The sequence below is a fragment of the Aethalodelphis obliquidens genome, unplaced genomic scaffold, assembly GCF_003676395.1.
Source record: "Aethalodelphis obliquidens isolate GAN/ISIS:26980383/991018 unplaced genomic scaffold, ASM367639v1 scaffold23, whole genome shotgun sequence".
Classification (NCBI taxonomy): Eukaryota; Metazoa; Chordata; class Mammalia; order Artiodactyla; family Delphinidae; genus Aethalodelphis; species Aethalodelphis obliquidens.
In genome coordinates this window covers 8,464,143-8,478,283 of record NW_020837967.1, presented here as the reverse complement: position 1 = coordinate 8,478,283, position 14,141 = coordinate 8,464,143, and the positions used below count along the sequence as shown (strand labels likewise).

At 44.7% G+C, this 14,141-nt stretch overlaps 1 protein-coding gene across 2 annotated transcripts in view; it reads left to right on the top strand.

Annotated features, from left to right (window-relative positions):
* The window catches only part of APBB1IP (amyloid beta precursor protein binding family B member 1 interacting protein), a 103,463-nt gene extending 90,607 nt beyond the window's left edge, over positions 1–12,856 (top strand). Inside the window, exons 14-15 of one of the 2 annotated variants that reach the window (XM_027121673.1) lie at positions 10,382–10,485; positions 12,000–12,856. In XM_027121673.1, the coding sequence (XP_026977474.1) occupies positions 10,382–10,485; positions 12,000–12,509 (614 nt within the window). In that variant the 3' untranslated portion in view covers positions 12,510–12,856. The remainder of the gene's footprint in view (positions 1–10,381; positions 10,486–11,999) is intronic. The other variant, XM_027121674.1, reaches the window with a different exon arrangement.
* The last annotated feature ends 1,285 nt before the right edge of the window (positions 12,857–14,141 follow it).

The window sequence follows — 14,141 nt, the reverse complement described above, 5'->3', positions numbered from 1 at the left end:
ACATTCCCTCCTGATGGTCAAATTTAAGATCCCCCGCTCACACACACACTTGTATCTATTTCTAAGATCCCGCTCCCCCCTCACACACACACGTGTATCTATTTCTTTATAAGTGACCTTTAGCAAAGCTCTGACCCTTTTTTCATGATATGCCTGTGGACAAGATGGTGATCACCAGCTTAGGATGAGCTTGTAGGGAGCTATGTCTCATCACAGTATAGATGTGATGTTTGTCCGAGGCTCCATTAGTGCCCAGCAGGCTGCTTGCACCAACAGTGAGATCATTCCTTGGTGTTTTGCCTCAATAACATCATGGTTAGAGCCCCTCACCCAATTCTGGACATCACATTTTTGTTGTTGTTTTTTTTGGTTTTTTTGGTTTTTTTGCGGTAGGCGGGCCTCTCACTGTTGTGGCCTCTCCCGTTGCGGAGCAACAGGCTCCGGACGCGCAGGCTCAGTGGCCATGGCTCACGGGCACAGCCGCTTCGCCGCATGTGGGATCTTCCCGGACCGGGGCACGAACCCGTGTCCCCTGCATTGGCAAGCAGACTCTCAACCACTGCGCCACCAGGGAAGCCCTGGACATCACATTTTAATGGTAATATAACAGCTACTGGTTTATATTTTTAAGAAGGAGGGCAAGACGTTGAGGGATGGAGTGGGTACTATGCATTGCTTTATATACACATTATTTCTTGTCCTTACAACCACCCTGCAAGGTATACATTATTATCCTCACTCCACAGTTGAGAGAACTGAAGCTTGGAGAAGTTGGTATGTAGTACTTCTCAGTGGTTGAGCTGTGATTCAAACACATTGTCTTTATGATACATAATGGTTGGAAGAACTTGAACCATTGTGGCCAGTGATTTCATCAATTGTACCTCTTAATGAAACCCCAATAAAAACTCTAGACACCAAGGCTCGGGGGAGCTTCCTGGTTGGTGAACATTCAAGGAACCAGGTGGGTTACATGCCTTGACTCCACAGAGAAGGGGGTCCACGTCCAGGACCCACCCAGACCTCGCCCTGTGAGCATCCGTTATAATAAAACTGTAATGGGTGAGTATAGAGCTTTCCTGAGTTCTACAAGTCATTGTGTTGAATTATTGAACCTGAGGGGTCGTGGGAACCTCTCAGTTTATAAAGGGCTGGTCAGAAGTGGCGGTTGGCTGGCATTGAAGTGGAGGCAGCCTTGTGAAGGTTGTACCTTACACCTGTAGAGTCTGGTGCCAACTCCAGGAGGTGTCAACTGAATTACAGTCCACCCACTTGGGTGGAAACAGAACCCACATCTTGCCAGGACCTTAGCTCTACCAGTTATGTGTGTGTGTCAGAGGTCATTGGGGATTTGGGGGTGCTGTGAGATGCTATTTTGATAGGGCGCCACTGAGCCCACATCCAGACACAGGCATCCCTCCCATGAAGTTCCCAAGAGAAAGATATAGACACAGGAACCGTGGCAAATTAGAATTCCATGTTTGATCAGCTGGGCTAGTGTTCATAACTCCCAATTCAAGGCTACCTGTTAGAACAAGCTAGAGCATGTGGTTTAAACTCAAAGCTTGAAATGGGCATCTCTCTCGCCTAAGTTTCAGCCCTAGCCAGAGGCGACTATAACACCAGGGATTTAAAGAAAAAGAGGAAGAAAACAAGGGAGCGAGAGAGGAGGGAGGGGAAAAGGAAGGAAGGAAGGAAGCAGAATGACTGGGCTGGCTCTCACCCACAGGACTCTGCCCACCGTTAACCTAGTATATAGGAAATCTGGAGGTTGAGAAAAGGAGAGGGTAGGGGGAGTGAGGCTTCTCCAGCGTGGGGAGAGGGATTGGGACATCCTTTCCTCCTAGAGGGCTCGGCATAGGGTAGACACTGAGTCCATCACAGATCTGTCGACATCAACCACAACCGGGCCCTTAATACTGCCTGTGGCTCTTACTGTGTTTCTCTAGACCAATGGTTCTCGACCGAGGGAGATTTGGACCCCCAGGGAAGACTTGGCAATGTCTGAAAACATGTTTGGTTGTCATGCTTTGGGGGGTGCTTGTGTCATCTAATGGGTAGAGGCTAGGGACACTGCCTGTCCTGCAATGCACAGGACAGCCCTGAACAACAAAGAATTTGCCAGTCCCAGATGTCAGTCATGTTGAGAAGACCTATCCCAGTCAGTGTAATCTCCTAGTTTCTCTAATTGTTTCAGACATTCTTCACTCTCCTCAGATTTCCAATCTCCAGCCCCTTTACTCTCAGCAAAAAAAAAAAAGGAACCATCAACTTTCCACCACCAAACCCAGTGACTTACCTGCATCTACACCCATCCTAGCCCATGTCTGTTGTGTTACCTCCTAACAAGGGCCGATTCTTCCATGCATGCTCTCGTCCCCTATTCTTGCCCCAACTGGAGTCCTGCAGCGCAACTCTGATGCTGCCCCTGGAGTTAGCTCAGACCCCACAAGGGCACAGTCCTAATAAGGCTGCCCTTCCTTCAGATGCCAGCCACACTTCAGGGGTCCCCAGGCCACCCAAACTTTTGACCTACCGGCCACAAATCTGGGGGTTTCCCAGAACCCCCTTAGGTTCAACAGTTCAACTCACAAAACTTGGGAGAGTGCTATCCTTATTGTTACAATATTATTATAAAGTATACACTGGGACTTCCCTGGTGGCACAGTGGTTAAGAATCCGCCTGCCAATGCAGGGCACACGGGTTCGGTGGGGAACCTCTGGTACAGGAGGATCCCACATGCCGTGGAGCAGCTAAGGTCGTGTGCCACAACTACTGGGCCCGCCTACTGCAATTACTGAAACCCGCTCACCTAGAAGCCCGTGCTCCACAACAAGAGAAGCCACCGCGATGAGAAGCCCATGCACCACAACGAAGAGTAGCCCCCGCTCACTGCAGCTAGACCACATGCAGCAATGAAGACCCAACACAACCAAACAATAAAGAAAGAAACATTTTTAAAAAATTAAAAATGTAAGTAAAGGATACACATCAGGACCAGCCAAACGAAAGACGAATAAGGTGAGGTCTAGGAGGGTCCCAGATGAAGAGCTGTGTCCTCTGGAATCAGGGTGCATCACCCTTCCAGCACATGGATGTATTCACCACGAGGAAAGCACCACTGTCCAGAGTTTTTATTGGGATTTCACTCATCGACATGATTGATCAAATCATTGACCACGTGACTGAACTCAATTTCTAGCCCCCGTTCTCTACTCTGCCGATGTCAGGCTAGCCCAAAGCCTCAACCCTCTAATCAGTCGGTTGGTCTTCTGGTGACCAGCACCCATCCTGACCCACCTTGTTTGCATAAACTCAGATGTGTTCCTAGGGGCTGAATAACAAAGACACTCTGATGGCTTGGAAAATACCAAGTTCTGTGCCAGGAACCCAGGACAAAGACCAGAGAGATGCATGATTATGCCATTCTCTTCTACTTTCTCTTCTGCTCTACTGTTTTCTTCTCATCAATATTGCTCCCTTCTTCAAAGAAACAAACTCAAATTTAAAACCCTCCTACAACTCCAAATCCCCCTCCAGCTAGTGCCCCATCTGACAAGCAACTGTTCTAAAAGGTGGACCATATTTGCTGTCTCCATTTTTCTACTTCCTTTTCACTCTTCAACCCATTTCGGTCAGGCTTCTTTCTGCCTCTACTACCTGGTGGAAAATGCTCTTGCTAATCTCACCAGCGGCCTCTGTGTTGCTAAATCAAACTACTGTAAACCCCTCTTTTTAGTCCACCTTTCAGCAACCCCAACACAACTGACCACTCCTCCTTGAACCAGTCTCCTGTCTCGGCTTTCCAGATATCACACACTCCAAGTCCCCCACCCCGCCCCCCAACTTCTCTGACCACTCTTTTTTAACCTCCTATAGTAACTCTTCTTCTACCCCACCTTAAACTACCCAAGACCCATCAATCCTAACCCTATCCTCATTTTACACTATCTCCCTAAGTGATCTAATCCACCCCCAGCACTGTGTATGAGCTGACCACCTATAGCTATGTAAATCCAATCCAGGCTTCTCTGTTGACCTTCAAACCTATGTATCCAACTGTCTGCTCATTGGCTTCACGTGGATCCTTCCCAGACACCTCAAACTCAACATTTGCAAAACTGAGCTCATCCTCTTACCCTCCAGACTTGCCCCCCCATTGTTGTTCTCTGTTTCCATAAATAACATCATCATCTGCCCAATTGCTCCTGCAGAAAACATGCAAGAAAACTCACCTCTAAATCCAGTCACTTCTAAATCCTGCTGATTCTACCTTCTGAATATTGGGCAAATCTGTCCCTGCCTGTTTGTCTCCATTGCCATCAAATCCTAGCCACCATGTTCATTTGGCCCCATGGGGTGGTGCTTCAGCCCTTCAGATGCTTTCCACTGCTCTCAGATTAAGTCCCCAGTCCTTAGCAAGGCCACCAAAACCTGCATGAAATGAGCCTCGCCCATCTCACCTGCCTCTTTCCCCACCCCTGTCTTCCTGTTCCTGCCACAGAGCCCATCTGCTTTTCCCACTTTTTCAAAGCCCCAAGCACCATCCTTTTTCAAGGACTTCTCAGATGCTCTTCCTCTCTTTATGATGCTCTTTGTTTGTTTGTTTGTTTTTTTCGGTATGCGGGCCTCTCACTGTTGTGGCCTCTCCCGTTGCGGAGCACAGGCTCCGGACGCGCAGGCTCAGCAGCCATGGCTCACGGGCCCAGCCGCTCCGCGGCATGTGGGATCTTCCCGGACCGGGGCACAAACCCGTATCTCTTGCATCGGCAGGCAGACTCTCAACCACTGCGCCACCAGGGAAGCCCTATGATGCTCTTTGATTTCATGTGGCTAATTCCTGCCCAGCCTCAGATCTCAAATGAATTGTCCTTGGTAGGCCAGTCATAATTAATAATCTGTGTGATTATTAGTTTAGTATCTGTTCCCTCCTCCAGGCACTGAAGGAAATCATAAGGTCAGGGACTGTTTCTGTCTGGTACATCATAGTTTTCCCAGCACGGACCGCAGTGCTGGGCAGATAACAGGCACTCGGCTAGAATTCGAAGATGGTTGGGATGACAAATGGAAAAATGAATTAATACGTGGTAGGGGGTTTCTCTGAGGGTGAAGTAATGTGAACAGCCTTAATACTAAATGCAAAATGCATGTTCATTCCGTTTCTCCTAAATGAATTGCTTAAATCCAATTTTTGAAGAACACCATTGCAGCAGTCAGATGAGATGTCCATTGATCAAAAAGGAGGATCTTTCCCACGATGGAATATCTGTTAGTAGATAGTAAATTAACCCATCTTGGTTCTGCTGTAGAGTCTTATTTATCAAAATTAAGCCCTGCAGCCCTACAGAGGACAAATGTGCTGAGATCTTAAAATAAACCATACTGAGAGCATCCCTGCTTATTAGTAAATGCTTCCATTTGAGCATCTAAGGGGAAAAACGTCCTCAATTTAAACTTTCAGTTTATGCCTTAGAATGTATTGCCATGAGCACCTGCTGGGTGGGATTTTAAGCTCTAAAGTATATTAGTGACCAGCTCGGAAGGAACTGAAGATGATGAGCTTAGAAGGAAGGGAAGCCACTTTCAAATAGAACGTGAAGTTCATTCTTCTCAGTTATACACATACGTACGTGATGACCGTGATCACATCTTAGCAACAAAGACCCGCTTGAAATGACGCCATCTTTTAAAATTCAGTTCTTCTCGCATGTTATTATCCAAGCCTCTCTCTTCGCCTAAACTCATCACACAAAATCACTAGGGCTCCTTGGAAGGTGTTTAAGGGACCCATGTCCATCCAGGAGCCCGGGACAAATCAAACCATACGTTCCTTGCAACAGCCCTCTTCCCTCCGCCGCCAAAATTAAGGTAAATGTCAAGAATAGTGTTGAAAAAACAAACGTTCCTTGGGATCAGAGGAGTTACTGGCTGATGGGCTCACTTGAACCTCGGGCTGTTTGGGGCACTAGTCAGGGAGCCTCCTTCATCACCCCAACAACTGTTTTCTGAGTCATTGGCTTGCAGAGTGGGGGTCACCCACAGAAGACAGATTTCCTGGACCTTGGACCCACGAGAGACAGATCAGAACAAGAACTGCAGCCGGGGAGACCTTGCACGGGCACTAACTCTCCCTGGGCAGGACCTGCTATAAAACCATCTGATAGAGCCTGGAGACAATCAACCCCAGGCCCCATCAGTCTGATGCCTCCTCCGCTTCAACTTTTCACCTGGAATCCCTTTCCTCTCCTGCCCTCTCCCTCTTCCCGTGGTTGGCCCAGAGTCCTGGAGAGGCAGGGCCAAGTGGTGCAGGGTCACTGGCTGGGAGTCAAACCGCAGACGATTTGTGTGCCTCTGCTGTGATTACCCAATTGAAAATCCCGAGGCATCGTTCTACATCCAGAGTGTTTAGCAACAAGTAATGTATTCTCCATAAATGGCAGGGTTTTTTCTTTTATATTAGGAAACAGCCGTGGAGGCTTTTTTTTAGTACTTATTAAATGACTTTATGACTTTAGCCACTATTTTTCATCAGGACTCTTTCGTGGCAATTGGCAGAAATCCAACTCAATCTAGTTTAAGCAACAAAAACCAAGGGGGAGAGATTTATTATGGCACAAAACTAGGAAATCCAGAGGTAGGCTGCTTTCAGGCACAGCGGGATCCAGGGGGTTAAGCGAAGTCATCAAGATACTGTTTCTTTCTTGGGCAGTGTCCCCATGAGGTGGCAAGGACTGCCACTGGCTCTCTAGGCTAACATTTTTCACACAGCTGGAAATCTTAGTACAAAGAGAAAGCCCCACTTCTGAAAACGCCCTGGAAGGGCTCCATTGCATGCTTATACCTAAATCACGTAGCCGCACTGAAGAGGATGCCAGTACAAGTGGTAGGATCGGCCCTTTACAAACCACATGGGTGAAGAAGGGGATGAGGGATCTGTCCCCTCCTGGGAATGCACTTGAGTTCTGTAAAACATACGTTTAATGAACTTCCCACCCCTAATTCCTTTGAGGTCTGCCAGAGAGACGTGGCAGCAAGAGGAGTGGTGTTGCTACTTGACAGCTGGGACGTTAATACTGTGACCCCAGGACAACCTAGATCTGAAATCGGTGGCACCTACAGGATATATGAGTTATGTGGGTACCCATGGGTTGTCTCAGGATGGGGCAGAGAACCCACAGAAAAGATTAGACTTCTTGGTAAAGGGAGGACAGCAGCTTGGAGCATCTGAGAGATTGCTATAGACGTGACTTCTTTTGTTCCCACAGACTGGCAAAGACCTAGACATCCTGGTTACATAGCAATGTGCACTATGTTGTTGAGAAATCAGACTGTGTGTGTTTGGGCAAAAGAAGCAAAAAATGTATATGTTGATAATTTGTGCCCTTTAAAGGAATTTCCCCTAACTGTCTTCAGTATTCAGCTTTGGTTTCTGTTTCCATTACCTGTAAAGAAAGATTTTGAATATGCATACAAAGAGGGAAGAGGGGAAAGAGAAGAGACCAAAGGAAATGAGGAGATTAAGCACTTTGGAATCTAAGGGGTTTAAATCTCTCAGGGGTGGCATGGGATGGGACACAAGGCCTTATGAAAAACTCTTAAATTTAAACATCCTAAGACCTTAAGAAGTTTAAACCTGTTACTTTCCGCCCTCCAGAGCAAAGATGTGGCTAATCAGAGAGAGACATTAAATAGTCATAGAGATAATCTTGTGTTTACGTGGCACAGGGTGTTAAGTTCTGACGGCACCGAGCAGATGTGCCGAGGAGGGCAGCTCTGAACAAGGACATGGCTGCTCTTGCTGAATGAGGAGCATGCATTTTACAGCAACAAACCTTACAGCAGAACAAGTTGGTATAGCCTGTTCCAGCCTTTTGATTGTATAAATGGACATGAACATATTTTTATTCTGAAATAATTTCAAACTGACAGAAAAGTTGCAAGAATAATGCAAAGAATTTCCATAGACTCTTGACCCAGAGCACCGATACTGAGTATTTGTCACATTTGCTGTATCATCCCCCTCTCCCTATCCCACCCCCCATATGTTGTCCCTAGACCTTTTTTTTTTGGGAGCCTCTTGAGAGTAGATTGACTATATTGTGTCCCTTTGTCCCTTAAATCTTCCCTTTGTATTTCCTAAAACCACAAAAAAAGGCTGTTCCCTTACTAACCACAGTACAGTTATCAAATTCAGGAAATTTAACATTTCATGTTGATAGAGTATATTTATGTAAACCGCAGCCCATATCCCAGTTTTGCCAGTCGTCGCAATGATGCCTTTACAGCAATGCTCTTTCCTGGCACTGGTGCCGTCCAGATTTGGAGTTTGCATTTAGGCATCATCCCCTTTCCTCTGGAACATTTCCTCAGCCTTTCTTTGTCTATCAAGACATTAACATTTTTTAAAGAATACAGGCCATTTATTTTATAGAATGTCCCTCAGTTTGGATGTGTCTGATATTTCCTCGTAATTCATCTCAGGTAATGTGTTTGGGGCAGGACTAAGCTGCCGTGTCCTTCTCGGCGTATCCTAGTCGGAGGCGTATGGTGTCTGTTGCCCCTCATTGGAAACATTCATTCTGACCACTTGGCTAACGTGCTGTCAGATTTCTCTCCTATGCAGTTATTTCATATTGTACTTAATAATTCGTACAGAGATACTTTGAGATAGTGAAAGTATCTGATTCCTCATCAGACCTTCCCTTCTTCCCTGTCTCCTGAAGTACTTAATGACCTTCTCTGAGTTGTTGCATAGAGTTTTGGGTTTTTCAAAATATTTGGAAAATATTTAGAGAAGCAAGCACACAGTCATTTCATAAATATTTGGCAGAACAGCTGGTACTGAGTAGAGCTAAGGCAACCTCGGAATCCCTCAGGGAGGAGACCTCAGGTCGGGGTCTGGGAGGCAGTTCAATCATGGGAGGAGCAGGCTCAGGGTGTGGAGAGCTGGCTGTCCTCCCCCCGGGATGCCCTCTCCGGAGCCAGAGACATCAACACACAGCTGCTTCTCTGACTCTCAAAACTGTGAAACCTCAGCTAGGCACACTTTTGTGCAAAAGGACAAATAAAAAGGCAGGAGGGCTTCCCTGGTGGTGCAGTGGTTGAGAGTCCGCCTGCCGATGCAGGGGACACGGGTTCGTGCCCTGGTCCGGGAGGATCCCACATGCCGCGGAGCGGCTGGGCCCGTGAGCCATGGCTGCTGAGCCTGCGTGTCCGGAGCCTGTGCTCCGCAACAGGAGAGGCCACAACAGTGAGAGGCCTGCGTACCGCAAAAAAAAAAAAAAAAAAAAAAGCAGGAAAAGAAGCACATATCAGGACTGCCTGGGGAAAAAAAAAATCTAATTTCAGGATATAGTGGGGGTTTGTATATTTTGCCCAATCCCCTCTGTCCACCTTTTTTTTAAAAAAATAAATTTATTTATTTTTGGCTGCATTGGGTCTTCGTTGCTGCGCGTGGGCTTTCTCCAGTTGCGGCGAGTGGGGGCTACTCTTCGTTGCAGTGCGCAGGCTTCTCATTGCGGTGGCTTCTCTTGTTGCGGAGCACGGGCTCTAGGCGCACGGCCTTCAGTAGTTGTGGCTCTCGGGCTCTAGAGCGCAGGCTCAGTAGTTGTGGCACATGGGCTTAGTTGCTCCGCGGCATGTAGGATCTTCCCGGACCAGGGCTCAAACTCTTGTCCCCTGCATTGGCAGGTGGATTCCTGACCACTGCGCCACTGGGGAAGTCCTGGCTACTGTTCTTGTGCTCAAAGTATTTTTTGTTGAGGATAACGTTCAAAAGTTGTTCCTGTACATAGCATGGTGTGAACCCAGATACATCCATTTCAGAAAAATCTTCAACAATTCTTTTAAAAAGGAGGTTTTCAAGGTTCATTTTCCAGTCACGAAAAAGTTTTTAAAAGCAGAACATACTGTTCTCTAGAACCCCAGTTAATCCAGATTTTGTTGCTTGTATAAAGTATTCATTTCCCTGAATGTTTTGCTGAATTTCATGAAGTATTGTCGTAGAACCTCAGGTTTTTTCAAAAGCCCTGTGTACCTGTGAATCCTTTTGCTTTGGAGACATAAAACTGCTTTGTCTTTTCAGGTTAACTCTGAAGGATGTTGAAAATACTTTGCCCACTCCTTTTTTATTGAAGTATAGTTGATTTACAATATTGTATTAGTTTCAGGTGTACAGCAAAGGGATTCAGGGTGAGGTTTTTTTTGGATTATTTTCCAGTATACGTTATTACAAGACATTGAGTATAGTTCCCTGTGTTACACAGTAACTCCTTCTTGCTCACCTGTTTTATATACAGTAGTTTGTACCTGTTAATCCCATACTCCTAATTTTCCCTCCCACCTTTGCCCACTCTTCTTGTCTCTCTTCCTCCCCTTTAGGAGTTAAAACAGGCACCACCCAGGCCAATGGTCAGATCCCCCAGGCAGCACATTCTATGAGTACTGTTCTCGGAGAAGCCCAGAGACATGTTGAAACAACTAAGGTAAGACCCACTTCTATCAGACTGTCACCTGTAAGCCCATATTCTAAACCATTAGCAGTATTCTAATTGTTCTTTTAAAAAGAGAGAATAGAGTTCCAACAATTCAAAAGTCACTGTAATTTCATTTAGATAATTGCTTCTTTTATATGTATATATATATATATATTTATCTTAAAGTTACATAGGCTAGGATGGAAAATTAAAACCAACTATCACAGCTTCGGGAAAATGTAAGAATTTTCTTTAATGCTGAGGATTGGTAACTATTTTTAGTTTAGCTACATTTATTTTGACTGAAGCAATTTTGTTTGTTTGTTTGTTTAGTCAAGTGGTTTTAGCACTCTCTGAAAGTGGCATCTGCATTTTAAGCCCTTGGGATTTTTACTTATTTTTTCTGAATAAATTAGAGCAACATGTTAGTCAGAAGCCCTTTGTTAAATGCTATCTGGACCCCAAACCAGATTAGAAGAGTACTGACAGGGTCCCACTATAAAATATTCATTATTGTATTTTTCTGTTAACGTTCTACATATGTCCTCAGGGTGACAGAGAAGAAAACGCATTTTAAAATAATTTCCAAATTGGTGTAACATTCTCCGTAACTTTTTTTTTTTTAGTAGAGGAGATTAATGAAGATTCATTTAAATCTATCTAAAAATTATAGCCAAAAGTTATAATTTAGTTATTAGTCCAATTGGTAACGACTTAATTGACTATACAAGTTCCACTGAATATTTCCCATGTATGATTCAAACCAGTCTTAAATGTGTTTCAGTAGTTTTCCACCTCATTCTCCCCTTTCATTTTGTCCATCAGCCAGTGGTGGGAACAGTTAAATCCTGTATTTATCGAGCTTCTTATAATTTTTGAAAACCACAATAGACCATTAAAAGGTGTGTTTCTCTAATATTCTTGTTAGCTTCTCAAATCTGACAATCTCATCTTGCAGTGTACTTTCAGCGATTATTATTTTCATGGTTTTTGTAATGCCAACTGAAGAAAAACATTTTTAAATGCTGAAAGCAATAAAAGGATCCCATAATAGAAATCACTTAACTATGCGTGAACACTAATTCCCAAACTGCCTGTTCAGAATTTAAAAAAAAATACATCACCGGTTAATTTCTTATCATGCTAAGCAGTTGAACTAAATAAAATAAACTCAATCATAAGGGCACTTTGTTAGGGGAAAAAAAAATTTCTAATCTCCAGTGGCAAGAGGTTATTAAGCAAAGAAAGAAATAAAATGAAAGCCTGATAAAATGTAAATTGCAATGATAATTATCACTAAAACAGAGGGATTCAGTTCAGCTGCCTGAAACTCCTGGGGGAAGTTGCATTATATAAATATGAGGTGAGCTAGCTCAGGAACAACCTGGAGTCTCAGGACTGAGGGACTGAGCCTCCCCCTCGGGGGCAGACGCTTCCTAAATCCGGAGACTCACCTGTCCGGGAACTGTCATGTCCACGTGGCCATGTGGTCAAGAATAAATGCTGTTGTCGCTTTGTTGAAGGACAAGAAGTCCGGCCTCGGCAGCCACGACGCCGGAGCGCCCAGGGCCCAGACCCTTCCCATGTCCAGCCTGCCTCCGCCCCCTCCCGTGCGACGGTCCTCGGAAGTCGGCTGCAGCAGCCCAGGGACGCTGCCCAAGGTCAAGGGCACGGCCGCCGGCTTCCCAGCGCCGCCCCACGACCTCCTGCCGCCGCCTCCGCCGCCGCCACCCCTGGAGGACGACGAGCTCCCTCCGCCGCCCCCCGACTTTAGCGACGCGCCCCCGGACTTCGTGCCTCCTCCACCGCCGCCGTCGTTTGCGGGCGACGCGGGGTCCTCGCTGCCGCCGCCCCCGCCCCCGCCCGCCCTCGTCCCCGAAGCCGCGAAGCCAACCCCCGTGGTGGCCAAAAGGCCGCCAGCTCCTCCCAAGAGGCAGGCGAACCCGGGACCACCGGGCGGAGGAGGCGGGGAGCAGGATTTCATGTCGGATCTCATGAAAGCTTTGCAAAAGAAGAGAAGCAACATGTCCTAAGGGAAGCCTAGAAGTATCTTTGGGTGATGGGTGTAATCATTGCTAACCTCAATTGCATTTTTGCTACTTTGTTTCCGTGACATCTTGTTCATTTTAGATACAATATTGAAGTATTCAGACTAGAAATGCAAATAGGAAACGTCTCCCTGTTTCTCAAGTACATTCATAATCCTTAACCTAACACAGAATTTAGAATATCTGCCTGAATGTACATATCTTTCCTGTGTATTTCCACTTCAATGGATTTTATCTTCCCTTCCAAGTTAAGTAAAATGATGTTTTATGTTCATTTATTTTATTATGTTATGAAGCATCAAATTAATAAAAGTTTAAATTTTTTTCCTTAAGATGGTATTTCTAGAAATATCAGTATAAATCTAGTGCAATATCAGTTCTATTTTATAATATACTTGACCTTTTAAAAATCCTAGGCCTTCTAAAGTCTTGTTGATCTTCGACATATTTTCCATCTCCATCTCAGTGACCTCCAGAACTTTCAGGAAAATCGAAAGAAGAAAAAGAAAAAACCAGGAGAGGTAGAGTGAATTTAGTTTCTTTGAGACTCATTGCTTGATTCATTGGAGTCTTGGACATACCCTAGTTTGGTTTTGGTTTTCTAATGGTTGAATAACATAGTAATTGGGGGAAAAAAATAGTTTTTTAGATAGTTTTTGGATTCTGTTATTATAATGCTATAAGTTGCTATAAATAAAAATTTAGAGACAGGAAAAGGCAATCAAATTATATTCTTCAACCAGGAATGTTTTCCCTCAGATAAATTTAATGCTTAATTTTAACAACCAGTTTATCTTAAGTTCCTATTACCCTTATCTTCTCTTTCTAATTGGCTTCTGAGAGTCCTTTTAGATTTTCTTAGTTTTATTTCCATGGTTCTGTTTTTTTTTTTTTTTAATGTAAAACACCTCAAAATCTTCTTAAAGTGGGTAGAAAATAATAGCTAACGTGTTGGACTTCCCGGGCGGTCCAGTGATTAAGACTCCGCGCTTCCAGTGCAAGGGGCACGGGTTGGGGAACTAAGATCCCACATGCTGGGCGGCACGGCCAAAAATAATAATAATAACTAATGTGTTATTTTCTACTTAAGGAAGATAATTAATCTTATGTTTTAATATTTGGAAAAAAGTGAGCTCTAAATTGACATTTAAAACAACAATGAAAAAGCAAATTCACATTTTAAAACCAAAATATTTAGTAATTAAAACTGGTAAGGTGCACTAAATTTTTCCTAAGCACTGGGGCCCATCACTATGGAAAAGGAGGGCTCAGAGAGTAGGATCTAGGGGACTGGGGAAGGGAAAGAGAGAGATGTGGTTGTTATGGGCTTCACAGATGACCCCCAAAACCATCAATTCAAACATATTCCTAACTTAACAGAGAAGAAATGAGGCCTGAAGATGTGCTTAACCTACATCTCACAGAGCTGGGTCACCGCCTGAGTCTCCTAACTTCTATCCATACTGTACATTTACTTTATGGGGAAAAATGATAAAAATTCAAACATTAAAACGTTTGTGAGTTTTAGCATTAGATAATATATATTTTAGAAAAACTATGGAAAAGAATTAACTGATTTTGTGGTCAAAATATTGATATAATTTTGGTGGACCGAAA